The sequence below is a fragment of the Cebus imitator genome, unplaced genomic scaffold (assembly GCF_001604975.1).
Source record: "Cebus imitator isolate Cc_AM_T3 unplaced genomic scaffold, Cebus_imitator-1.0 Scaffold193, whole genome shotgun sequence".
In the NCBI taxonomy this organism is placed as follows: domain Eukaryota; kingdom Metazoa; phylum Chordata; class Mammalia; order Primates; family Cebidae; genus Cebus; species Cebus imitator.
The window spans coordinates 1094796-1121613 of record NW_016107508.1 but is presented as its reverse complement, the minus strand read 5'-3'; the positions used below and the strand labels follow the sequence as shown (position 1 = coordinate 1121613).

Genomic DNA, 26818 nt, shown 5'->3' with positions numbered 1-26818 from the left:
ACAGAAAACAAATATTGCAAGATCTCACTTACATGTGGAATCTAAATTAGTAGAACTTATAGAGGTAGAGAATGGTGGTTACCACAGGCTGAAGCTTAAAGGATTGGCAATTTGTTAGTCAAAGGACACAAAGTTTCAGTTAGACAGACAGTAGGAATAAGTTCAAGAGATCTGTTGTATATCATGGTGACCATAGTTAATAACATAGAATCGTGTATACTTGAAAATTGCTAAGAGAGTGGATTTTAAGTGTTCTTACCACAAAAACATAAGTATGTGAGGTAATGCCTATCTTAGCTTGATTTAATCATTCCACAATATATGTGTGTATGAAAACAATCATGTTGTGAACCATAGACATATACAATTTTGTCAATTTAAAAATAAAATTTAAAAACTAAAATGCAGACTTAGATAATAAAAAAAAGAAATCATACCAATATTTGCAGACCCCAGGAATCAACTGAAAGACCAACTAGTCAAATTATTCAGTCAGGTCACTGAAACAGAAAGCACAGAAACAGAAACCTCAAATAGAGAAAGAACAACAGTTAAAAGAAGTGATAGAGGAAATGATCTCATTCTATAACTCTAAAAAAGATGAAAGGAATAGACAGCATGGAACATATGAATGTCTCAAAACTAAACAAGCAGAATCTGTGTGAAGAAACTTATAAAACACCATGGAAAAAACAAAAAAGAAAACTTAAAGAAATGCAAAGGCATTGCCACATTTGGATAGAAAAATGCAGTGCCATCATAATATGAATTCTCCTTAAGTAAACCTAACTGACCCCAAAAGACTGTTTTTATTTTTGTTTTTGTCCAGAACTGGACAAGCTGATGCAAAAAAAAAAAAACCACAAAAACTTGTTCTACAATAATGAAAATAATGAGATATTGGCACATGAGTAGGTCAACAATTCAAAGAAATAGACTAGAAAATTCAAAAATAGATCCAAATATATGTAGCAATTAAATGAAGGTTTTATTTTAAGGCAGTGAAGAAAAAATGAGTTATTCAGTAAATGGTGTTGGGACAACTGAGTAGGCATCTGAAAAAAAAAAGTTGGATCTCTACTTCACAGATCATACCAAAATGATTTCCAGATGAATCGAAAATACCACATTAAGAAAATAAAACCATAAATTACCAGAACATAAAAGAGAAAATCCATTTATTTAACTACAAGAAAAAATATCACATCACTGTTTGAAAAGTCAAAAGACAAAGGACAGATGGAGGATTTTTTTTTTTTTTTTGTAGTTCAACTTACAGAAAAGAGGCTAATTTTCTTAACATATAAAAACATTTACAAATCAATAAGAAAAAGATTAACAACTCACAAAAAATGGACAAAACCCATGAGCAAACAGTTCAGAAGAAAGGAGGTATACAATGTGAGAAATGCAAAGTTAATGATGATATAATGTTTTCGAGACCTAATAGGACTTGGTGAGACATGGAGAAACACACTCTTGCATACTGACTCCACGGCAGCAGTGGAGGACAATTTGATATTATCAACATTTTAAAAGCACATTTCTCTTCACACAGCAATTTTATTCCTAGGAGTCTATTATATACCTATAGGATACAGATTAAATGACATAGAGAGGAGAATATTTTTTGTAATAGCAGAAGATTGAAAATGACTGAAATGTCTTATCAATAGATGGCTATAGAACATCCACACAATGGAATAATGGGCAGCTACTAAAAAGAATGGGGCAGCTATAAGGAACACTCTCCAACATGTATTGTTAGGCTGAAAATAAAGAAAATAATAGTGTGTACAGTAAGCTACCATTTAAGGAAAGTGAAAGTGAAAGTATATATATGTACACACACACACACACCCCCCCTCATACACAGTGTGAGGTGAATAGTAGTAGTATCCCCCCAGATAAGGAAACTGTGGGTTAAAGAGGTTAAGTAACCTTTTCAATGTGACATCATTAATAAAAACCACAGGAATAAGAATCCAAGAAATCTAACTGTAGAATCCCAATTTCTCTTTACTAATCTATATTGTCCAGTGGGAAGGAGAATAATATCTTTTTAAAGCTGTTTTCTTTTATTTGGAGATATACGCATAGAAACAAAGTAGGACAGAAAAACTAATGGCAAAAGCAATAATTTGGAGTTCCAGTCAGCTCTTGCCTTTTGCAGAGGTATCCTCTTCTACCCGTGTCTGTGTCCTAATGATTATAAAATATGCTGATTCATCTATTTCTTGACTTGCCAACATATCCTTTGTTACTAAGTTTAGTTTAAATATTGAATACAGATAATTGACATTTACATTATTATGGCTGTTCCAGAATTCAACCAGAGAAGCAGAACCAGTAAGAGATCATGTATATATATATGGTTCCGCTTCTCTAGTTGAACAGTGTCACAGTCATAATAATGTAAATGCTATTTATTACATATAGTATGTTATATAAATGCATACAGTATATAATATCAATATATAAAAGTATGTACATATTTACATATGTGTACATACAATCCAGTTTGTTTATTATTAAGGAATGAACTTATACAATTGTGAGGACTAACTAAGCAAGCCTGAAGTCTGTAGGGCAGGCAGTCAGAAAGGGAAAATCACACGTGGGCTGGAACCCATGGGCACAAGCTGGAGCTTGATGTCTCTGAACTAGGCCCTCTTTTAAAAGCCTTACAATTGATTAATCTAGGCCCATCTACAATCTGATCCTTTACTTTTTTATTAAAGCCAACTGATGAAGGTGATTGGACCTGCAAAATCCCTTCACAGCAGACCTAGATTACTGTTTGAGTAATAACTAGGAGAATGTATGTGATTTATACAAAATAGCTGCTCCCTCCCTTTTTGCCCTCCAGTTTGCAAGAAAATATCCCTTGTAGTCCAGCCTAACTAGAAACATATTAGGAAGAAAATTCTGGGGAATGTAGTTTAGCCTAGCCAAGTTGGTACATCACAAAGCCATCACAGTTCACCCTTTGTCAACTTGGCACCCATATACATCTCCTTATATCATAATGTCCAAATAAAGATAATAACAATGTCACAATTCTTCCTAACATGTTACAACTATCTATGCACAACTGTAACAGGCTCTTTCCAAAGAGGAGGATACAAAATCCTTGGTGATGTTAAGTCTTCTTTGATATTTTGTAACATAAATACTGAGATATAAAATTAGTCATTACTATCACATGCTAGATCATAAGGGAATAGGAGAGGGAAAACCTCAAAAATATTTGGTTACTATATACACAACTATAATAATGAAAATACTCATAACTATTGCTATCCTCTGGTCATGTGGTCATTGCTGATATTTATGACTACCTTCTTCTACTACCCATTCCATATTTCCTTTGTCCTCAGCAAGCACCTCAGCTAGTTGTAGGTTTTTTTGTGTAATAGAATGGCCTATACCTTCATTCTTGAAACATCTGGGTTATTAGCAGTCCTGCCTGAATTGGGTTGTTGTAGTTTTCCATTGACTTTAATCACAAGACTAAACAATTCCCTGGGGGATTCTCCTGTATTCCATACATACTTCTGTCTACCCCATTGTGTAGTACCAACCCAGTTACGCCTTGGTAGTGAGAATCAATCACTCTAGCCAGTATAGTAACCTCTTTCTTTGTTGATTGAAAGATGTATGAGCGGCCAAAGTGGCCAGCTAGCCGTCTAACTTGCAGTTCCAAAAAAGTTATGATCTATACCCTCTATTAGTGCATAGTAAGTTACTACACACTTAGTGATTTAAAACAATACAGATTTGTTATCTCAGTTTCTTAGGTCCAGACACAAGTTTAGCTAGCTGTCTGTTCAGGGTCTCACAAGGCTGTAGCGAAGGTATTGGCTGGGCTGATTTTTTATCTGAAAGCTCAACTAGGGAATAATTTGTTTATAAGCTCAAATTGTTAGCAGAATTTACTTCCTTGAGTCTGTATAATTGAGTCCTAGATTTTTACTAACTGGAGGCCACTCTTAGCTCCTAGAAGGTGGCTGCAATTCCCTGCCCTATTCACAGGCAGATCACAACATGACTGTTTGCTTCTTCAAAAGCAGCAGGAGGCTCCCTGCAGTCTGATAAGACTTCTTATTTAATGAAACATAATTACAGGAGTGACATCCCACACCTCTGTCATGTAATATAACCTAATTGAATGATATCTCATCATCTTTACCATATCCTATTGATTAGAAGCAAGTCACAGGTCCCATTCACACTCAAGGGGTGGGAATTACATAAGGGCATGAATCATTGTGGGTCACCTTGGATTATGTTTGCCACAATGACTGTGTAAATACTGTTCATTTCCTCCTCTAGAGGAGGTCCAAGGAAATATATTTCCTCCTTCCCAGAGGTCCAATGTCATGACCTAGGCCATCAAAAAGAGAATGTTCTCAGCATCACAATCAAATGGATCTCTTTTTTTTTTTTTTTTTTTTTAGACAGAGTCTTGCTCTGTCGCTAGGCTCTGGCTAGAGTGCATTGGTGCAATCTTGGTTCACTGCAACCTCCGCCTCTTGGGTTCAAGCAATTCTCCTACCTCAGCCTCCTGAGTAGCTGGGACTACAGGTGCACACCACCACATCCAGCTAATTTTTGTATTTTTTAGTAGAGATGGGGTTTCACCATGTTGGCCAGAATGGTCTTGATCTCTTGACCTTGTGATCTGCCCGCCTCGGCCCCCCAAAGTGCTCAGATTACAGGCATGAGCCACTGCACCCAGCCTGGATCTCTTTTTTAACTATCCTCTCTGTCTTAGTCTGTTTGTGCTGCTTTAACAAAATACATGAGACTGAATAATTCATACAGAGCAGAAATTTATTTCTCATAATTCTGGAGACTGGGTAGTTCTAAGTCAACTCTCCCACAGGTTTGGTGTCTGCTGACGGCTACTCTCTGCTTCCAAGAAGGCCGTGTGTTATTGCATCCTCCAGAGGGGAAGAGTGCTGTGTCTTCCCAGGCAAAAGGCAGAAAGGCAAGGGAGCAGAACGCTGCATGAAGCCTTTTTTTATAAGGGTTAAGGATTAAGAATCCCATTCTGATGGCGAAGGGCCTAATGACCTTATAAAGTCATTACCTCTTAACACTTTCACATTGGCCATTAAGTTTCAACACCTGAGTTTTGGAGGGGACACACTCAAATCATAGCACTCTCCATCAATTGTTTAAATTTATGACACATTTAGGATTTCTGTTTATTGGTTTTGAACACACATATTTATTCTCACTCCTGAAATATACACTAAAGGGATTTTTGAAGTGGCATAAACCCATAAGGACACAGAGAACTGGAGAATTGACAGTAGGAACAAAATTTAGACAGCAGGAAAGCAAATGAATAAGCGATAACTAAATTAGCACATATAGGAAAGCCAGAATCCTAAACTAGCTTTTGGAAAAGATTAAAAGCAATGTGATTTATACTCTAGAACCCCTCAAAAGGCTCAGGACTTCACAGCACTAAGTAGATTTTGAAGTGGAGGTAAAAGTGGGGTCAAAAGTAGGATTGTTTGAACAGCCATGTAAGAAGTGTTTAGATAATCTCCCCAGTACTCTACAGTCTACCAGCTGCCCTTTCCCCTTTCTGGGAGAAGTTGGAAGTTTCTTCTTGGAAGAGGGTAAAACAGAGGGTCTCTGCCCTGGTAGACATCAAGCACATTTGAGAATGTGGGTGCCATTTTGAAAACAGGAGAACAAGAAGAAATACTGCATGTTGACATCTCAGAATGCTAGCAGCCAGGACTGTGTACTCTTTGGGAAAGAGATGGAAGACCCAGGGAATTTGAGAAGCAAAAGAGAAAAGGCCTACTTGAGATTCTTCCCCAGTAAAACAACTTCTCCAAAATGTGCTACAGTGAAACCCACAGTTGATAAGCCTTTCTTGGATCCAGCGTCTCAAATAAGCTTCTTAGAACTTGCTTTTAAATCTGAGTAGAAAACCAAGGATTATGAGGAATGTTTAAGAGGTCTCAAAATGAAAGATTGAGACCAGAAAAAATAAAAAGGAAAAATGACTTATAGAGTCAAACTATGCATGGAGAGTAAAACAAAAACAAAAACCCTACCATTAAGTCTCAGAAAATAAAGAATGTTATTACATACATCAGATAAAAACAGAATCTATAAAAAGGCCATTCTGAAAATGAAAGACTTATTGGAAAATAAAGACAAAAGAATATTGTGCCCTCCTACCTTTTTATTAACATCTTTCCTGCCACCACCCCCCACAAGCCTCTGGTAACTATCAATCTACTGTTTACTTCTATGAGTTTGACTTTTTTAGATCTCACATGTAAGTGAGATCATGAGGTATTTGTCTTTCTGTGCCTGACTTATTTCACTTAGCACTGTCCTTTGGATTCATCAGTGTGTTGCAAATGACAGAATTTCCTTTTTTTTTTCTTTGAGACAAAGTCTTGCTCTGTCTACAGGCTGGAGTACAGTGGCACGATCATAGCTCACTGCAGCCTTCGCTAATTCCTGGCTAATTTTTATATTTCAATAGAGACGGGGTTTCACCATGTTAGCCATGCTGTACTTGAACTCCTGGCCTCAAGTTACCTGTCTGCCTCAGCCTTTCAAAGTGCTGGGATTACAAGTGTAAGCTACCACACCTGGCCAGGTTGTCTATATTTATTAAAGAAAAAAAAAAAAAAAGACTAGCCAAACTCCCAGAACTATGGCTTCTAAATACTATTTTCCAGTAAAAGGAATCAGAATTAAATAGAGAAATGACTGAGTCCATGTCTGGGGCAGGAAATGTATAAGGTGAGCCTAGAGTATCTTATCTTATAACGAAAGAAGAAAACTGTCAAAAATGACTAGAGTCATGTCAAAAAGACTCAGAAGCCAACTTTAAAAGAACCATATCTGTAAAAAATTAAACACTTTGAGCATCAATAAGGATAATAACTATAATGACAGAAATACATTAAACATATTTAAGTGGAAACCTGTGAGTTCATAATGATACCAAAAACAAACTTTATTGGTTGCCTCTATGAAGATGCTAGGGAATCAATTCATTATTTTCAAAATGGTAAAATTATAATACATCACCACTTTGTACCCTTTAATAAATTTAATAGATGTAGGCAATAAATGATGGCTGCTACATCACAAAAAGAGAACTAACCACACATTAGGTGCCTCCTGATGGAAGTACTCAACACCACCTGTGAAGTGTTCTTGACAAAAAAAAAAATTAAACCTGCATCTGATCAAGCCTCTAAATCTACTTAACAATTTACAGAATAATACGATAAACTTATTATTTAAAAAGATACCGTAATTATGCACTCAGTAAAATTCAAACTGTGGGAAACACATTACAACTAACTTTTTCTTTAATGAGTTTTTTTTTTTTTTTTCTTTTGAGACGGAGTCTCAGTCGACAGGCTGGAGTGCAGTGGCATGATCACAGCTCACTGCAACCTCTGCCTCCTGGGTTCAAGTGATTATCCTGGCTCAGCCTCCTGAGTAGCTGGGATTACAGGCACATGCCACCACACCCAGCTAATTTTTGTGTTCTTAGTAGAGATGGGGTTCACCATGTTGGTCAGGCTGATCTCGATCTCCTGACATTGTGATCCGCCTGCCTCGGCCTCCCAGAGTGCTCTTTAATGAGTTTTAAGGAAAAAGGCGACAGGGAAAAAAAATGATGGGGTGGAGGGAGGGATGAAAAGAAAATTATGTATAGATTTTAACACCTCAGAGACACATCAACCAGTGGCAAAATTTGAACCTTATTGGATCCTTGTTCATACAACTATGAACAATTTTGTGAATTAAGTAACTGAGGAAATACAGTCACTGGGTTGATATCTGGGAGTTAATATTATTTTTAGGTGTGAAATAGTATTGTGGTTTTCTTTTCTTAAAAAAAAAGTCATTTTCTGATATCTTCAAAATAATCCTGCAGGCCAGCTGCAGTGGCTCATGCCTATAATCTCAGCACTTTGGGAGGCCAAGGCAGGCAGAACACTTAAGGCCAGGAGTTTGAGACCAGCCTAGCCAACATGGCGAAACCCCATCTCTACTAAAAATACAAAAATTAGCCGGGCATAGTGGCACACACTTGTAATCCCAGTTCTTTGGGAGGCTGAGGCATGAGAATCACTTGAATTTAGGAGGCAGAGGTTGCAGTGAGCTGGGATCAGACCACTGCACTCCAGCCTGGGCAACAGAGTGAGACTCTGCCTGAAAACATAATGACAACAACCAAAAAACAACAAAATAATACTGGAGGGAAGTAAGTGAAAGAGCATAGATGAAACAAGACCAAAGGTAGGCAATTGTACAAAATGTAATTATATAGTTCTCTCTACTTTACCCCCAATATTTGGCACATCTCATAATAAAAAGTTATTAAAAACTGGGGGTGATTTTAATCTTGGGTGGTTGAAATATCCTCGTTATCTTAGTCTTTGAGCTTTTTAAGTCTTTAAAATTTCTCACATAAAAAGGATGAGAAGGCTGGGTGCAGTGGCTCACGTCTGTAATCCCAGCATTTTGGGAGGCTGAGGCAGGTGGATCACCTGAGGTTACGAGTTTAAGATGAGCCTGGCCAACATGATGAAACCCTGTCTCTACTAAAAATACAGAAATTAGCTGGCCATGGTGGCACATGCCTGTAACCCCAGCTCCTCAGGAGGCTGAGAGAGGAGAATCACTTGAACTCCAGAGGCGGAGGTTGTGGTGAGCCGAGATTGCACTACTACACTCTATCCTGGATGACATGAAGAGACTCTGTCTCCAAAAAAAAAAAAAAAAAAAAAAAAAAGATGAGAAAATTTATTAATAAATTGTTACAAGTAAAACACTAAATTTCCAGTAGAAAATTGTCAACAACATGTCTGGATAATTTATAGAAGAAAAAAATGGCAAGCAAACATATTTTTAAGTGTTCAGTTGCACCAATATTCAAAAAAGTAAAACAAGATTTTTAATGTATCAAATTATTACAGATTATATCTAATTTTCACTGCTGGATTTCTGGAAAGCAATTTATCAATATACACCCAAGAGTCTTAAACATGTTCATATCCTAAGGAAATATTCTTTAATGTAGGAAAAGATTTTTGTTTAGGATTATTCATTGCCACATTTTCCAAAAAGGAAACCACTGAAAATAGTACAATATTTTATGTTTAAGTAAATTAAGTACAGTTATTTTTAGATATATAACTGAAGACTTAAAACACTTGAGTTTCATGAGAAAATGGTCAGAATAACAATGACTGAAAGAAGGACGTATAAATGCAGAGGAAACAGACTCGAGAAGTGTCAAAATGTTTACAGTGGTTATATCTGGTTGTTGATTTATGGGTAATTGATTTCTCTATACTTGTTTTTATTTTTCACACCTAATAAACACTGTTGTAGCCAGTAAAACATTACCAAAAGAAAGACAAAGTTATCCTTTTTTCAATCAGCCCGTTCCCCTTCTCCCTATCCTCCTGACTAGACAGACGCCCAGTGCATTATTTGTTTTTCAGGGAGAAGAACCCCTTTTATTCCGCTGTAGATCACCTACTGTGAGAGTAGTCTTGGTACTCACTCACATCAAAGTGTAATTCATCAGTGACTATGACTGAAAGCAGATCCTTTACTCTTTCATAAGTGAGGAAATATTATGTGGGAACAAATGAGGAAAAGAAAACTAAGGCGTTGCTGGGGAAAAATAAGGTGAATGTCACCTGCTTCATCATTCTCTTAAGAGCTCTCAATGTGTACCTTCAGTATTGCTGAGACTCTTTTTTTAATGTGTAGCAGTGTTGCTATGGTAACTGAAAACTGCAACTTCTTCCATAAAAGCTTTATTGCCTTCCCTAGTGGGAAACAGGCAAGAAAAACAGAGAGCTCTGAGTTTCTGGAAACTCAGTCTTTGTAAGGAGAGATATTTTGTTGTGTTTTGCACACTATTTCAGGTTCTTCTTTAGGTCAAGGTCACCAGAAAGGGTGAGACAAATTTATTTCTTATGCGGGCTCTTCCAGGAATAGATTAAACCCAGATAGCAGACATATTTCATGATATGAGGATAAAGTAGGTTTTACATGACTGTGTCAAAGGACTTCTGAAGGAAAACCAGAGTATAAACAAGTTTTATTATCATCATTATCAAAAAGTATGTGTCAGCCTCTGTGACCATTCATGAGTAGTCAGGGTGCTAGGTGATACAGAAAGGTTCAAGCTCAGCTCACTCGGTACTCAAAGGCAGCCTTAGTAAGCACGCACAACCACATTAAGGACAATCACACAACACGAATATGGAGGACAAACTGCCATGCCATTTGGTCTCACTGTTTCCATGCATCCACAGCTCATTCCTAACTTTGTGCGGTGTGTGTTTGCTTGTCTTGTTTACCTGCCAATAAAGCCTTCTCTATTTTTTTTAAGTGCTGCTCTTCCTTCAAGACTCAGTTATGAAGCTCTCCTCTTTGACAGGTTGTCTCCTTTTAAACCTCATTGTATGCAGTTGGCATGAGCTTTTAGCATTTACGTTTTTCCCCAGGCATCCAATGATCATATGATAATTGAAGTATTTTATAGATAATCATCTGTAGGTTTCTGATCCTTCCTAGATGAATGTTATATTAAAGACGGTAGGTTTGGAGAAACTCCACCTCTTATCAGTTTTTAAAGAAAATGCCCTGTGGTGCTCTGAAAGAGGCAGTTAATTGGAAATTCCAACTGCCTGTACTTTAGATTTTCTAAGCCTGCTTCTGTACTTGGTAGCTGCTGATTGGCTGTTACCAAAGGTGCTTAGATTGCTAAACCAGTCAACAGTGAAAACTTGGCTCCTGACTGTCTTTCTTCTCAGTCTATATGGAAGAAAACTTAGGAAAAATATAAAAAAGAAAAGCACAACCAGTTGGGCATCCCATGAAGAGGTAATTACATTAAAAATATATATATTAAAATAAGGACCCTGCTAGAGTATGAATTTACAGTGTGATCACTCTTCCATAATAATGGAGTAACTACAAATGAACAAGCTGGGGGAGGCAATAGGTTCCTTCTTTGGGGCAATTCCCAATGTTTATTTGGTGCCAGAGAAGAGAAAATGCCCAGTTACGTGACTTGTATCTGACAATTATGTAAAACTCGTAATAATTACAAGGCAATGATAACTGGGGGTAATTTAACTGCTAAGTAGATCAGTAGGGGAGTGTGATGAGAATAAAGAAGTTGCTGCAGTGTATAGAGATATGAACTCAGAGGTAATGCTTGTTGAGTGCTTATGCTGTGTTAGTTTGCTAGGGCTGCCATAACAAAGGGCTGTACACTGGGTGGCTTAAACAACAGAAATTTATTTTCTCACAATTGTGGAGGCTAGAAATCTGAGATCACGGTGTCGGTGGTGTTGATTCCTTCTGAGGGCCGTGAGAAAAGATCTGTTCCATGCCTCTCTTCTGAGTTTATAGATGGCTGTCTTTTTCATGTGTCCTTACTTCATCTTCCCTCTGAATATCTTCCCTCTGTGTGTTCACTTCATCCTCCCTATGTCCAAATTTCCTCTCCTCTGAGGACACCAGTCCTATGGGATGAGGGCCCACCCTAATGACTTCATTTTTACTTCATCACCTCTTTAAAAATCCTATCTCCAAATTGATCGCCTTCTGAGGTATGGGTGGTTAGGAAGTCAACTTAAGAATTTGGGGGGTAGAAAATTGAGCCCATAACAGATGCTTATACACATAGTGGTGTGCATTACAGGAGATGTACACTGAGATTAGGCGATTCATCATGGAAACAGCCTGCTGTTGTCTGGGGTGCCTTACCTCATCCCTTGAGCCTGGTGGCTACAAACACAGCCCTGAGGTGGACAGCATACAGGGCCTTGCATTCTTGACACACTCAACAAGAATGTACAGGTATACTCAGGACCATGTGAATTATCTTCCCCAAAGTTGCCAAAATATTAGATTAAGTTACAGCCGTATCATCCACAGAGTTTTCATCAATTCAGGTTCTGTTTTACATAGCTGTGTAGTTGATCTCCCCTCTCCAAAAGTTATCTACACTGAAGGAAAACCTCAGCCACCTCTCTTTTTCTACTTTGTAATAATTATACTTATAAATTTACCTTTAATACAAGTAGGGAGTAAATTTACAGCTTAGTCAACTGTTGTGTTACCTGCTTTTGTCACATAGCACGAAATATTGAGATGGTTTCTTTACTGCTTTGTAGTTGTTTATAACAAAAGGAATTCAAAAATATGTTCAGAGTAATTGAATGAAAATAATTCTTATTTATTCCAACAGATGGAATTGCCACTTATGTATGTTTCCATTTTGCTTTTGAACATATTTGAATTTTCATCAGGAATAGTATATAATAAAGGTAAGTTTCAGACTGTCTTACTGTCTAATTCCTTCTCAGGAGTTGTCATTTATGTCTCTTCCTCATTTACAAAAAATATTTTTCTTTTAGTATTTTTTTAAATCTTCGAGTTATTCCCCAGTATTGTCTATTATACTCTGGTCTAGAGGCTTCAAATATCATTGTGATCTTATTTTTATTAAGTTGTATAGATGGAGCCTTTTCTCTGGTTATAGTATTTTATCACTTTAAAATCATAGACTATTTAAAGTTTAATTTTATACTTGCAAAACTTTAATTGTTTGAACAGACATTTTAAAATTCTTTCCTCTATGAATGGTTGCATTGTTGTATGAATGCAAACTGAATTATAAGACTAGTGGATTGAGATTGAAAAGAGTTTTCTAAAAGTAACACATAGATTGAATTAGTCAATAGGACTTTTGTGGTTCTGAGAAAGTACAGTGAGGGCGCCTTTATCATGGGAAATTTATGTCCTGCTTTAGTGCACCTGCTGTTTCTTGATTACCTTTATCTCAAAATAATCAATGTGCCAAAGTGGCATATTTTGATGTGGCATGCTGTCATCCCTTGAAGCAGCACGGGTGGGGAGAGAGAGATGGAAGCACTTTTGCTGCTCTTGTTTTCAACTTCATTGCTGTAAGGTAGTCCCTCTTACCTGCAGGGAACCCCTGGTGGATGCTTGAAACTGCAGAGAGTACCTAGCCCTATATATACACTGTTTTTTCCCTATGCATACATACCTATGATAAAGTTTAATTCATCAATTATACAAAATAAGAGATTAGCAATAGCTAATAAAATTGAACAAGTAGAACAATATACTGTGGTAAAAGTTATGTGAATGTGGTCTTTCTTCTCTCTGTCTCAAAATATCTTAGTACTACACTTGTCCTTCTTTTGATGATGTGAGATGATACAATGCCTATGTGATGAGATGAAGTGAGGTGAATGACACAGGCTGTGAGGCCTTGTGAAATAACAGTAGGAAGTAAAACAAGGTTACTTGAACACAAGCACTGTGTTACTGGGACAGTTGATCTGATAACTCACATGGTTGCCAAGTGACTAGCAGGCAGTTAGCATATAGTGTGGATATGCTGAACAGAGTGATAATTTACATCCTGGGTTGGATGGTGGAGGGTGACATGAGATTTTTTTTTTTTTTTTTTTTTTTGAGATGGAATCTTGCTCTGTTTCCAGGCTGGAGTTCAGCGGCATGGCCTCAGCTCACTGCACCCTTCATCTCTGAGGTTCAAGCAAGTCTCTGCCTCAGCCTCCCAAGTAGCTGGGATTACAGGTGCCTGCCACCATGCCCAGCTAAGTATTGTATTTTTAGTAGAGATGGGGTTTCACCATCTTGGCCAGGCTGGTCTTGAACTTCTGACCTTGTGATCTGCCCGCCTTGGCCTCCCCAAGTGTTGGGATTACAGGCGTCAGCCACCACACCCAGCTGATCGCATGAGGTTTTACCACACTACTCAGAACAGTGCACAATGTAAAACTTATAAATTGCCTATTTCTGAAAGTTTCCACTTCATATTTTTGGACTATGGTTGGCTACAGGTAACTGAAACTATGTAAAGTGAAATCACAGAAAAGGGGTGACTGTTGTGGTTGTGTAACTGTGAATAGGACAATGAAGGAATTTCATAAATGGCATATTTTTCTGTACATTTGTCCCAAAGTGGATTTTTATTGCAGTCAGAGCAGGCATTCCATTGGTAGTTACACTTGTGTGGTTTCCCTTTATATCAACATTTTTGTTAAAGAAGTCACATACTGTTAAAAATATAACTTCTCTGGCACATCTTTCCTTTAGAAGCTTGCAAAAAAGTACTTTTTGTGTTTTATTTTATAACAGAATCTAGAAAACTATAATCTGAGAATTTCACAGAATGATACCAAAGTTCAGAGGACAAATCGACTAGTTTCACTAAGACAAGTATTAGAAAAAACTCTTTGGCCAGGTGCAATGGCTCACACAATGCGTTCCAGTTGGACGCACTGTTGTTAGTTATATGACCTTTGAGCTTGATTTCCTTGTCTTTAAAGTGGAGACAGTAATATATATGGCACAAGGTATTGTGGGAATTTCATAAAATGACATCTAAATCCAGCTCAACCCATCTCAACCAATCTCAGCACTTGGGGAGGCCAAGGCAGGATGATACCTTGAGCCCAGGAGTTGGAGACCAGCCTGGGCAACATGGCATAAATGCTTCTCTATAAAAAATACAAAATTTAGCCAGGTGTGATGGTGCTCACCTGCAGTCCCAGCTACTCAGGAGGCTGAAATGGGAGGATTGCTTGAGCCCCAGGAGACAAAAGCTACAGTGAGCCAAGATCGCTCCACTACACTCCAATCTGGTTGACAGAGCAAGATTGTGTATCAAACAAACAAAAAAACACAATTTCTATTTAAACTGGATCTTAAAATATATTAAAATTTGAGGCAGAGAGTGAAAGTAGGGAGAACCCCAGGCATTTCAGAGATGATAGATGAGGTTATGTGCAGGAGAGACTGAAAAAATGGGCTTAACTACTGAAAGAGTGTCTAGCGGGATAAAGAGAGGATGGCCCTTAGAGACAGAAACAACTCGGTTCCAGTTGGACGCACTGTTGTTAGTTATACGACCTTTGAGCTTGATTTCCTCATCTTTAAAGAGGAGACAGTAATATATATGGCACAAGGTATTGTGGGAATTTTATAAAATGATATCTAAATCCAGCTCAACTCATTTGAGCTTTAATGGCTCCAAGTATGTTATTTAAAGGAGTTAGTTTACTTCTGTTTAGTGTCTCACCATTTTAAGGAGTTTAATTTATGAGGTAATGGTGGGTCAGTGAAGATTTTTAAACAGAAAAGTGATTTGAACTTCACAATCAAATTATAGCTTTAAAAAATAGGTCTGATAGCATTGTCAAATATGGGCAAAGTGATTGTATAAGTTGAAAGTACTTTGAAAACTGTTTAACATTATAACTTCCAGAAATATTTGAAGCCATATCTGTGATATTTGTAAAGATATGTTTACTTATAGAATTTCAAGAATAGCATTAAAATCATTACATTATACAAACAGGATAACATTCAATTAGAAATTAAATTTATTTTTGCCTCCTATTTAAATCCAATCTTTGGCATTGTTATTCCTCTGTTACTGGATGAATATTTGGACCAGAACCAAGATTTTTTTTGGTTACAATTGGGTGATTCACACAGTTGGATCCCTAGAACAACAGACTCTGGGGAACATGAGAGGGGGAGAAATGGAGCAGGGAGGGGCTGAGCAAGTACCTGTTGGGGATGATGCTCACTCCCTGAGAGACAGATTAATTTGTATTCCAAAACTTAGCATCACTCAATATACTTTTTAACAAACCTACACATGTTCCCCATTGAACCTATAATAAAAGTTGTAAACAAAAACAAAACAAAATATACAAATGATGTTTGAACAGTGAAAAAATAGTTTAATTTCAATAGAAAAATAGCTTGAGGTCATGCACATCAAAATCTTTTAGTGATTTGCTTTGGATGGTGAAATTAGTTCTCATTATATTTTTCTTTTTCTGCTTTTTTTTTTGAGACACAGTTTTGCTCTTGTTGCTCAGGCTGGAGTGCAGTGGTGTGATCTCGGCTCACCGCAACCTCTGCCTTCCGGGTTCAGGCAATTCTTTTGCCTCAGCCTCCTGAGTAGCTGAGATTATAAGCGCCTGCCACCACGCTCAGCTGTTTTGTATTTTTAGTAGAGAAAGGGTTTTGCCACGTTGGCCAGGCTTGTCTTGAACTCCTGACCTCAGGTGATCCACTGCCTTGGCCTCCCAAAGTGCTGGAATTACAGGCATGAACCACCACGCCCAGCCCCTCATTATATTTTTCTAACCTCTCCATATCTTACAAATATTCTACAATAAACATGTTTTACTTTGGAAATTAGAAAAAAAAAATTTAGTCATATTTATTTAACAAAGTATAAGCATCAAAAACCAGTTCTCTGAGGATTTGAAATTTTAAAACAGTTTTGCATTATTATTGTCATAATTAAAATATCCAAGCCCATGTATGAATCAAATTTAACTCTTGTTTTATAATTGAAACTTCTCCCCTGTTTCCTGCTTGGGCCTGTGCTGGTGGGAAACCTATAGTAGAGGAAGAAAGACTAAGATCAACTTTTCCTTCTCTCCACCTAGTATTTAGATTCCTTTTCATTGTCTCACTAACTTTAGGTTTTGACCCTTCCCCGTCCATTGTTGTAGAAAGGGAGGGAGAAGTGGGGTGGTGGGGGTTAGCACAGTTCTGCCCTAACTGGTTCTGAGGGAACTATCCGACAACTGCACTTCAAGTTTCAACAGATGTGTAAAGCTGACCCTTGATCCCTGGGCACTTGAATGAGTCCTTCATAGCCCCTTCCCTTCCATCACTTTACTGGGAATCTCTTATCTACAGTTCTTCTAACAAAGGCAAAAACTTCTTCATTCCCACTGATCACTAATTCCTTTGTCAACTCTTGCAACTCTGTCTTCTTTCTGCTGAGAGCTGGTTGCCACTTAGAGAGACCTTGGGGGACTGAAATCTAGATGACCCTAAGCTAGTTCTTTTTCACCAGTGACCTACATGTGAACCACAGGAAGCATTCATGCATCTTTGGCCTCAGTAAATTTTGGTTGTGTAGGACTCTTAATGAAATGAGAGAGTTCCCTGGCCCCTCTTGCAGGACTCTGGCCCCATGGCAGTATCCACGGATGGAAGCCTGCGACTCCTGAAGCCCAAGTGGGAGTGTGTTAACAGTGTGCCCTCTTAGCCTTGCTGTCCGTGGATGGCCTAAGTGTTAACCAGCTCAGTGCCCTCTTGGTACCCAGGTTCTTGCTTGGTACCAAGCATCCAGGAAGAATCAGTTTGCACACAAACTTGAAGGATGAATGCAGGGGTTTTATTGAGTGGTGGAGGTGGCTCTCAGCAGGATAGATGGTGAGCTAGAGGAGGGATGGAGTGGGAAGATGATCTGCCTCTGGAGTTTGATCTCTCCAACGATTCCCAGCCGAACTCCTCTTGGCATTTGGATGCTCCTTCTCTTCTCTGTGCCGTTCTTCTGCTCTTCTGTTTATCTTCTTGCTTGTCTACTTGTCTGCTTCTGGACCCTGGGATCTGTGGTTTATATGGGTACAGGATAGGGGGTGTGGTGGGCCAAAAGGCAACTTTTAGGCATGAAAACAGAAATGCCTGTTTTCATTAGGGCTGCGGGCTTCCAGGGTTAAGGATAGGGCCTTTGCCTCTTCTGCCCAATATTTCTGTCTCCTGTCTGTATCATTAATACAGTTATCTCTTTCTCAACAAACCATATCCTGTTCTGTCCACCAAATCATCTCTTGCCTTCTAGATTTTCTAAGCAGGAGTCTGAGTCTGTGCCCCAAACTGCAGGGATACATGTTACTTTTTTATTTTGCCCATCAGACCCTCTTGCCTCAGACGCAAGGTAAGTAAGTAGAAGGGGTCCTCCTCCCAACGTCTTCATTCAGTACCTCTCTATCAAAACACAAACTCTCTGCAGTTGCCAATCCTGGATCCTTTCATACCCGCAAGGTGAGGAGTTGAAGTGTCAAGAGCTGGTTTTTGTCTGCCTCTAAAAATTTTGTGTCATAGTCTAGCATGAGTAACATTAGTGCTTGAGCCAAACCTTCCCATTTTAAACATGCCTGATAGTGTAGGTTCAAAAAGAAAAACAAGGTGGAAAATTTGAATTTTGCCTAAAGTGAATTTAAAAAGTACAATTATAATTCTTATTCTTTAAAAATATTTCGTCAGTTTTAAAAACATGGTACTTTTCATGGACAGTCTTCTATCAGTGATCTAATATATATATATATTTTATTATTTAGGTGATACAGAGAAACGCTTTGCATGTGCTAGCAAAGGGTTACCTCAAAAGAATGAAATAATCAAGTTGTATCTTTTCTCAGAAAGCCTGGTAAGGTCCACTAATAGCATGTGTTGTAACCCTTCAGGTTTCTATAAGTCCATGTGTAAAACCAATAGCACTGTATTCTTTCCAGATACCTTCTACTATGTTCAGACTTGGGGAGGAAAAATTCTATGTAGATAATAATCTTTTCTATCTCTTTTAGTGTATGTCCACTTGGAGCAGGTAAAATACTTCACTTAGCCATTGAACACCCTGGGTGTTTTTGCTTTTATTCTTTTTTAAAATGATGCCTCCTCCCTCCCCGTTTTAAAGATTGGCTCCTTTTTAATAGAGTTCCTTTGTCCTTTTGAAGTTTGACAAATGTAACCTGTTAGAGAAGGAAAGTTACCTCACATGACCTTGAGAAACAGTCTTGCCTTTGTATAACAAGTACCACATTGAAGTTGTCATTTTGGTTAAGGAATGATCCTTTGATTCAAATAATGGGAGACTTTTTAAAAAACACGCACAACACAGTGAAATAAAGCATACTATCAAGATCATGCAGCAAATACGAACAAAAATATATGTTAATAAAAAAATGCACAGATTGTCTAAGAATCTATGATAAATATAATAAAAACAAAGAAAAAGATTCCATGAGAACAAATGCATTTATTCCTAAGCCTGCTTTGACTTAGGTCACAATTCCCTCTTGATATGCTTAAATATATATTTAAGTTTTATATTTACAGCTATTGAGAGGTATATGCTCTTTGTGCCAAAAATGCATTTCTGATTTGTTGTTATATGTTATGAAAAAAGAATGGGCTTTGGAGGAAGACAGACTTACAGAGCTGGGGTCCAGTCCTGGTTCTGCCATTTATGTTTTATGTGTCCTGAGGCAGGTTACCTAAACTCTCTGACCCTCAGTTCTTCTAAAGAGGGAATTAACCTACTTTTCGGATAGCTGTGATATAGTAGTTCTAGTAGCAGTAGTATTAGAAATGATAGCTAACATTTATAAAGTGTTTATATGCATCAGGCATTTCAAAAAAATGTTTTATGTTTATCATGACATTTAATCTACACATTTAATCTTCTATGAGGAAAGTACTATTTTTCTTTTCTCTGATAACCCTGTTAAAAGTTGTACTGCCTTCCTACACTCCTGTACTCTCAACCTCACTTCTCTGCTTCGTTCTTTTTTTTTTTTGAGATGGAGTCTGGCTCTGTCACCCAGGCTGGAGTGCACTGGCACAATGTCGGCTCACTCTCTGCTTCCTGGGTTCAAGCGATTCTCCTGCCTCAGCCTCCTGAGTAGCTGGGATTACAGGCACGTGCCACCACACCCAGCTAATTTCTGTATGTTTAGTAAAGACAGGGTTTCACCATGTTGGTCAGGCTGGTCTTGAACTCCTGACCTCGTGATCCTCCTGCCTTGGCCTCCCAAAGTGCTGGGATTACAGGCACTGCACCCGGCCTTCTGCTTTATTTTATTTTTTTTTAAATCTTTTCCTTCATTCTCTACCAATCCATCCACCAATCTATCCTTCCAGTTTGTCTCCCTGCCAATCTCCATTAGAATGTTAATTCCACAGGGCAGAGGGTTTTGTCTGTTTTATTCACATATGTTCCTAGCACCTACAGCACTGCCCCATTCATAGTAAGGGCTCAGTAGATATTTTTGGAATGAATGTATTTCCCCATTTTTTAGGTTAGGGAAACTAAAACTCAGATAGGGAACTTGCCCAATGTGATCTTAAGTACTAGGAGAACTAATTGAAATAAAGTTCTTGGAATCTGTCTCATGTTAGTTTTCAGTAAAATCCACCATTTCTGATTGCTACACTTTCATATACTTTCTCAGAACTAAGAAATACCCAGTAAAGATGCACTAAAATGAGCTTTGCTTTATACATTTGCTTCTTTTTTTATTTAGACACAAAATAACAATTTTAATAAAATTGGAATTTCTGTTTGCGATAACATATTGCTTTGATTCTATGTTTACTACATGTAATAATAATTACCATTTCAATGATAGAAAAGATTATTATAAAGATGAAACCTTTATGATGCTAGCATAATAGGTTACTGAGTTCTGAAAGTATAATTTTATATAGATTTTTTTTCTAACTAGAGACTGGAATTACTCATTACTTTTAGATTAATGTAACTTGTGTCTCAGCATCAAGTGGTTATTAGTTGTTTTTTTCTCTCTCTCTTTCCTAAAGCAAATCCAGTGTTTCTTCCAAACTGAAAATGAACGTGCTTCAAAGGAAATGCTAAGTGTTTTTACATCAGGAGGACTTGCTCCCAGCTTGGAAATCATAAATAGTACATATTATGGCATCTTCCACTTTAATTTAACATTGGTAATTACATTTTATCTTTTTCTGGGATGTGTTATTAACAAGAAGCACACTCTTCCTTATAGGATGTGTATTTTTAAAAATAGGCAGCTCAGTAATATTACATCTGTGTATGTTTTAAGCCCAATTATAGTGTTACACTTTTTGCTTTAAACAGTCATATATTTTTAAATGAATTAAAAGAAGAAGAAATACTTATTTGTTCCCTTTGCCTATATATTTATTATTTATACTGTTCTTCATTCTTTCCTGTAGATATAAGTTGACATCTGATGTGAACTTCTTTTAGCATTTCTTACAGTACAGCACTGCTGGCAAATAATTCTCTGATTCTTTTCCTCTTAAAAATGTCTTTATTTCACCTCTTTTTTTGGCAACAACTTTATTAAGATATAATTCCATACAATTCACTCATTTAAAGTGTGCAGTTAAATGGTTTTTAGTATATTCATAGAGTTGTGCAACCATCACCACTAATTCCAGAATACTTTAGTCACTCTAAAAGTGATTAAAGTGACAGTCTGTAACTGTTAGCAGCCACTCCCGATCCCCTCCTCCGCTCCCCAGCCCTAAACAACCACTGACTTTCTGTTTCTATAGATTTTCTAATTCTGACCATTTTATGTAAATGAAACATATATGTAATGTTCATGGCTAGCTTCTTTCAATTAGCATATGTTTCAGTTAACATAATACGGTCAAATAATATTCTATTGTGTAACTGCCATGTTTTGTTTATCCATTTATCAGTTGATGAACATTTGGGCTGTTCCCACTTTTTGGCTATTATGAATAATGCTGCTGTGAACATTTGTGTGACAATTTTTGTGTGGAAATCTGTTTTCATTTTTCAGCTACATGGCCAGGAATAGAATTATTGGATCATATGATAACTCCGCTTTTGACCTTTTGAGGAAATGCCAGACTATTTTCTAAAGTGGTCGTACTATTTACATTCCCACTAGCAGCTGGTTAGAATTCCAATTTCTTTTCCTTCCTTCCTTCCTTCCTTCCTTCCTTCCTTCCTTCCTTCCTTCCTTCCTTCCTTCCTTCCTTCCTTCCTTCCTTCCTTCCTTCCTTCCTTCTCTTCCTTCTTTCCCTTTTTTCTTTCTTTTCTTTCTTCTTTCATTTATAGACAGGGTCTTGCTGTGTTGCCCAGGCTGGATTCAAACTCCTGGGTTAAAGTGATCCTTCTGCCTCAGCCACTGTGTAGCCGGGACTACAAGTGCACACCACCACACCTGGGTTAGGGTTCCAGTTTCTTTACATTCACCAATGCTTGTTTTTGTCTTTTTAAAAAATAACCATCCTAGTAGGTATAAAGTGCTATCTCATTTTGATTTTAATTTCCGTAATGACTAATGATGTTGAGTATCATGTCATGTGCTTATTAGTCCCTTGAATGTGTTCTTTGCGGAAATATCTATTCAAATTATTTGCCCACTTTTAGTTGGGGTATTTGTCTTTTTGATTTGTAAAAGTTCTGTATAGATTCTAGATACAAGTCTCTTATAAGACATATGATTTGCAAATATTTTCTCCCATTCTATACATTGTCTTTTCACTTTCTTGATAGTGTCCTTTGCTACACAAAAGTTTTTCTTAATGAGGTCCGCTGTACCTATTTTTTTTCTCTTGTTGCTTGTGCTTTTGGTATCATATGTAGAAAACCATTGCCTGACTCAAGGTTATGAAATTTTATCCCATATGTTTTCTTCTGGGAGGTTGATAATTTACCTTTTACATTTAGATCTTGGATCCATTTTTAGTTCATTTTTGTATTTGATATGAGAAAGGGGTCCTTACTCATTCATTTGCATGTGAATATCCAGCCGTACTAGCATGATTTGTAGAAAAGACTATTCTTCTTCTTCTGTCGAATTGCTTTGGCATTTTTGTTGAAAATAAATTGACCATAAATGGGATAGTTTATTTTTGGATTCTTGATTTTATTGCATTGATCCATTTCTATCTTCATGCTAGTGTCATATTGTCTTGATAGTGTTGCTTTGTGCTACATTTTGAAATCAGGAAGCATGAAACTTCTAAGTTTGTTCTTCTTTTTCAAGATTATTTTTGCTAGTCTTCATTACCATATGAATTTTAGGATAAGCCCTCCGATTTCTACAAAGTAGCCATCTGGGATTCTGATAAGGACTGTAATGAATCTGTAGATACATTTGGGTAGTGTTGCTGTTTTACTAATATTAAGTCTTCCAATCTGTAAACATGGATGTCCCTCCATTTATTTAGATCTTTAATTTCTTTCAACAATGTTTTATGGTTTCAGAGTATACGTTTTATATTTCTTTTGTTAAATTTATTTCTAATATTTTATTCTTTTTATTGTACTTTAAGTTCTGGGGTGCATGTGCAGAATGCGCAGGTTTGTTACATAGGTATACATGTGCCGTAGTGGCTTGCTGTATCCATCACCCCATCATCTACATTAGGCATTTCTCCTAATACTATCCCTCCACTATCCCCCACCCCTCAACAGACCCTGGTATGTGGTGTTCCCCTGTTTGTATCCACGTGTTCTCATTGTTCAGCTCCCACTTATGAGTGAGAACATGCAGTGTTTGGTTTTCTGTTCTTGTGTCAGTTTGCTGAAATGATGGTTTCCAGCTTCATCCATGTCCCTGCAAAGGACATGAACTTATCCTTTTTTGTGGCTGCTTAGTATTCCATGGTGTATGTGTGCCACATTTTCTTTATCCAGTCTATCACTGATGGGCATTTGGATTGGTTCCAAGTCTTCGCTATTGTGAACAGTGCTACAATAAACATATGTGTGCATGTGTTTTTATAACAGAATAATTTATACTCCTTTGGGTATATACCAGTAATGGGATTACTGGGTCAAATGGTATTTCTAGTTCTAGATCCTTGAGGAATTACCATACTGTCTTCCACAATGGTTGAACTAATTTACACTGCCACCAACAGTGTAAAAGCATTCCTGTTTCTCCACATCATCTCCAGCATCTGTTGTCTCCTGACTTTTTAATAATCACCATTCTAACTGGTATGAGATGGTATCTCATGGTTGTTTTGATTTGCATTCCTCTAATGACCAGTGATGATGAGCTTTTTTTTCTTATGTTTGTTGGCTGCATAAATGTCTTCTTTTGAGAAGTGTCTGTTTATATCCTTTGCCCACTTTTTGATGGGGTTGTTTTTTTTTTCTTGTAAATTTGTTTAAGTTCTTTGTAGATTCTGAATATTAGCCCTTTGTATGATGGATAGATTGCAAAAAATTTTCTCTTATTCTGTAGGTTGTCTGTTCACTCTGATGATAGTTTCTTTTGCTGTGCAGAAGCTCTTTAGTTAATTAGATCCCATTTGTCTATTTTAACTTTTGTTGCTATTGCTTTTGGTGTTTTAGTCATGAAGTCTTTGCCCATGCCTATGTCCTAAATGGTATTGCTTTGTTTTCTTCTAGGTTTTTTATGGTTTTATGTCTTACGTTTGGGTCTTTAATCCACTTGAATTAATTTTTGTATAAGGTGTATGGAAGGAATCCAGTTTCAGCTTTCTCCATATGGCTAGCCAGTTTTCCCAACACTATTTATTAAATAGGAAATCCTTTCCCCATTGCTTGTTTTTGTCAAGTTTGTCAAAGATCAGATGGTTATAGATGTGTGGTGTTATTTCTGAGGCCTCTGTTCTGTTTCATTGGTCTAAATATCTGTTTTGGTACCAGCACCATGCTGTTTTGGTTACTGTAGCCTTGTAGTATAGTTTGAAGTCAGGTAGCGTGATGCCTCCAGCTTTGTTCTTTTTGCTTAGGATTGTCTTGGCTATGTGGGTTCTTTTTTGGTTCCATATGAAATTTTAAGTAGTTTTTTCTAGTGCTGTGAAGAAAGTCAACGGTAGCTTGATGGGGATAGCATTGAATCTATAAATTACTTTAGGCACTATGGCCATTTTCACGATATTGATTCTTCCTAACCATGAACATGGAATTCTTTTCCACTTATTTGTGTCCTCTCTTATTTCCTTGAGCAGTGGTTTGTAGTTCTCGTTGAAGGGGTCCTTCACATCCCTTGTAAGTTGTATTCCTAGGTATTTTATTCTCTTTGTAGCAATTGTGAATGGGAGTTCACTCATGATTTGGCTCTCTGTCTGTTATTTGTATATAGGAATACTTGTGACTTTTGCACATTGATTTTGTGTCCTCAGACTTTGCTGAAGTTGCTTATCAGCTTAAGGAGATTTTGGGCTGAGGTGATGGGGTCTTCTGAACATACAATCTTGTCATCTGCCAAGAGAGACAATTTGACTTCCTCCTTTCCTAACTGAATACACTTTATTTCTTTCTCTTGCCTGATTTCCCTGGCCAGAACTTCCAATATTATGTTGAATAGGAGTGATGAGAGAGGGCATCCTTGTCTTGTGCCAATTTTCAAAGGGAATGCTTCCAGTTTTTGCCCATTCAGTATGATATTGTCTGTGGGTTTGTCATAAATAGCTCTTATAATTTTGAGAAACGTCCCCTCAATACCTACTTTATAGAGAGTTTTTAGCATGAAAAGACTGTTGAATTTTGTCAAAGGCCTTCTTACTGCATCTGTTGAGATAATCATGTGGTTTTTGTCTTTGGTTCTGTTTTTGTGATGGATTACGTTTATTGATTTGTGTATGTTGAACCAGCCTTGCATCCCAGGGATGAAGCCAACTTGATCATAGTGGATACATTTTTTGATGTGCTGTTGGATTTGGTTTGCCAGTATTTTACTGAGGATTTTTGCATTGATGTTCATCAGGGATATTAGCCTGAAATGTTGTTTTTTTGTTGTGTCTCTGCCAGGTTTTGGTATAAGGATGATCTTGGCCTCATAAAATGAATTAGGGAATGTTCCCTCTTTTTCTATTGTTTGGAATAGTTTCAGATGGAATGGTACCAGCTCCTCTTGGTACCCCTGGTAGAATTCAGCTGTGAAACTGTCTGGTCCAAGACATTTTTTGGTTGGTAGGCTATTAATTGCTGCCTCAATTCCAGAACTTGTTATTGGTCTATTCAGGGATTCAGCTTCTTCCTGGTTTAGTCTTGGGAGAGAGTAAGTGTCCAGGAATGTATCCATTTCTTCTGGATTTTCTAGTTTATTGGCATAGAGGTATTTATAGTATTCTCTGATGGTAGTTTGTATTTCTGTGGGATTGGTGGTGATATCCCCTTTATCATTTTTTATTGCATCTATTTGATTCTTCTCTGTTTTCTTCATTATTAGTCTGGCTTCTTCATTATTAGTCTATCTATTTTGTTGATCTTTTCAAAAAACCAGCTACTGGATTCATTGATTTTTTGAAGAGTTTTTCATGTCTCTATCTCCTTCAGTTCTGCTCTGATCTTAGTTATTTCTTGTCTTCTGCTAGCTTTTGATTTTGTTTGCTCTTGCTTCCCTAGTTCTTTTAATTGTGCTGTTAGGGTTTTGATTGTAGATCTTTCCTGCTTTCTCTTGTGGGCAGTTAGTGCTAAAATTTCCCTCTATGCACTGCTTTAAATGTGTCTCAGAGATTCTCGTACATTGTGTCTTCATTCTCATTGGTTTCAAAGAACATCTTTATTTCTACCTTTACTTTGTTATTTATCCAATAGTCATTCAGGAGCAGGTTGTTCAGTTTCCATGTAGCTGTGTAATTTTGAGTGAGTTTCTTAATTCTGAGTTCTAATTTGATTGCACTGTGGTTTGAGAGACTGTTATGATTTCCATTCTTTTGCATTTGCTGAGGAGTGTTTTACTTCCAATTATGTTGTCAATTTTAGAATAAATGTGATGTGGTGCTGAGAAGAATGTATGTTCTGTTGATTTAGGGTGGAGAGTTCTGTAGATGTCTATTAGGCCCAATTGGTCCAGAGCTGAGCTCAAGTCCTGGATATCCTTGTTAATTTTCTGTCTCATTGATCTGTCTAATATTGAGAGTGGGGTATTAAAGTCTCCCACTATTACTGTGTGGGAGTCTAAGTCTCTGTACATCTCTAAGAACTTGCTTTATGAATCTAGGTGCTCCTGTATTGGATGCATAGATATTTAGGATGTTAGCTCTTCTTGTTGCATGGATCCCTTTACCGTTATGTAATGCCCTTCTTTGTCTCTTTTGATATTTGTTGGTTTAAAGTCCGTTTTATTAGAGATTGCAACCCCTCCTTTTTTTTTTTTTTTTTTTT

The 26818-nt window shown here is 37.3% G+C and overlaps 1 protein-coding gene across 1 annotated transcript in view; it reads left to right on the top strand.

Annotated features, from left to right (window-relative positions):
• Positions 1–10781: 10781 nt before the first annotated feature.
• CATSPERB (cation channel sperm associated auxiliary subunit beta) overlaps positions 10782–26818 on the top strand; it is a 152208-nt gene continuing 136171 nt past the window's right edge. Inside the window, exons 1-4 of the mRNA XM_037745163.1 lie at positions 10782–10911; positions 12287–12365; positions 18249–18337; positions 20509–20649. Of these exons, the coding sequence (XP_037601091.1) occupies positions 12287–12365; positions 18249–18337; positions 20509–20649 (309 nt within the window). The 5' untranslated portion in view covers positions 10782–10911. The remainder of the gene's footprint in view (positions 10912–12286; positions 12366–18248; positions 18338–20508; positions 20650–26818) is intronic.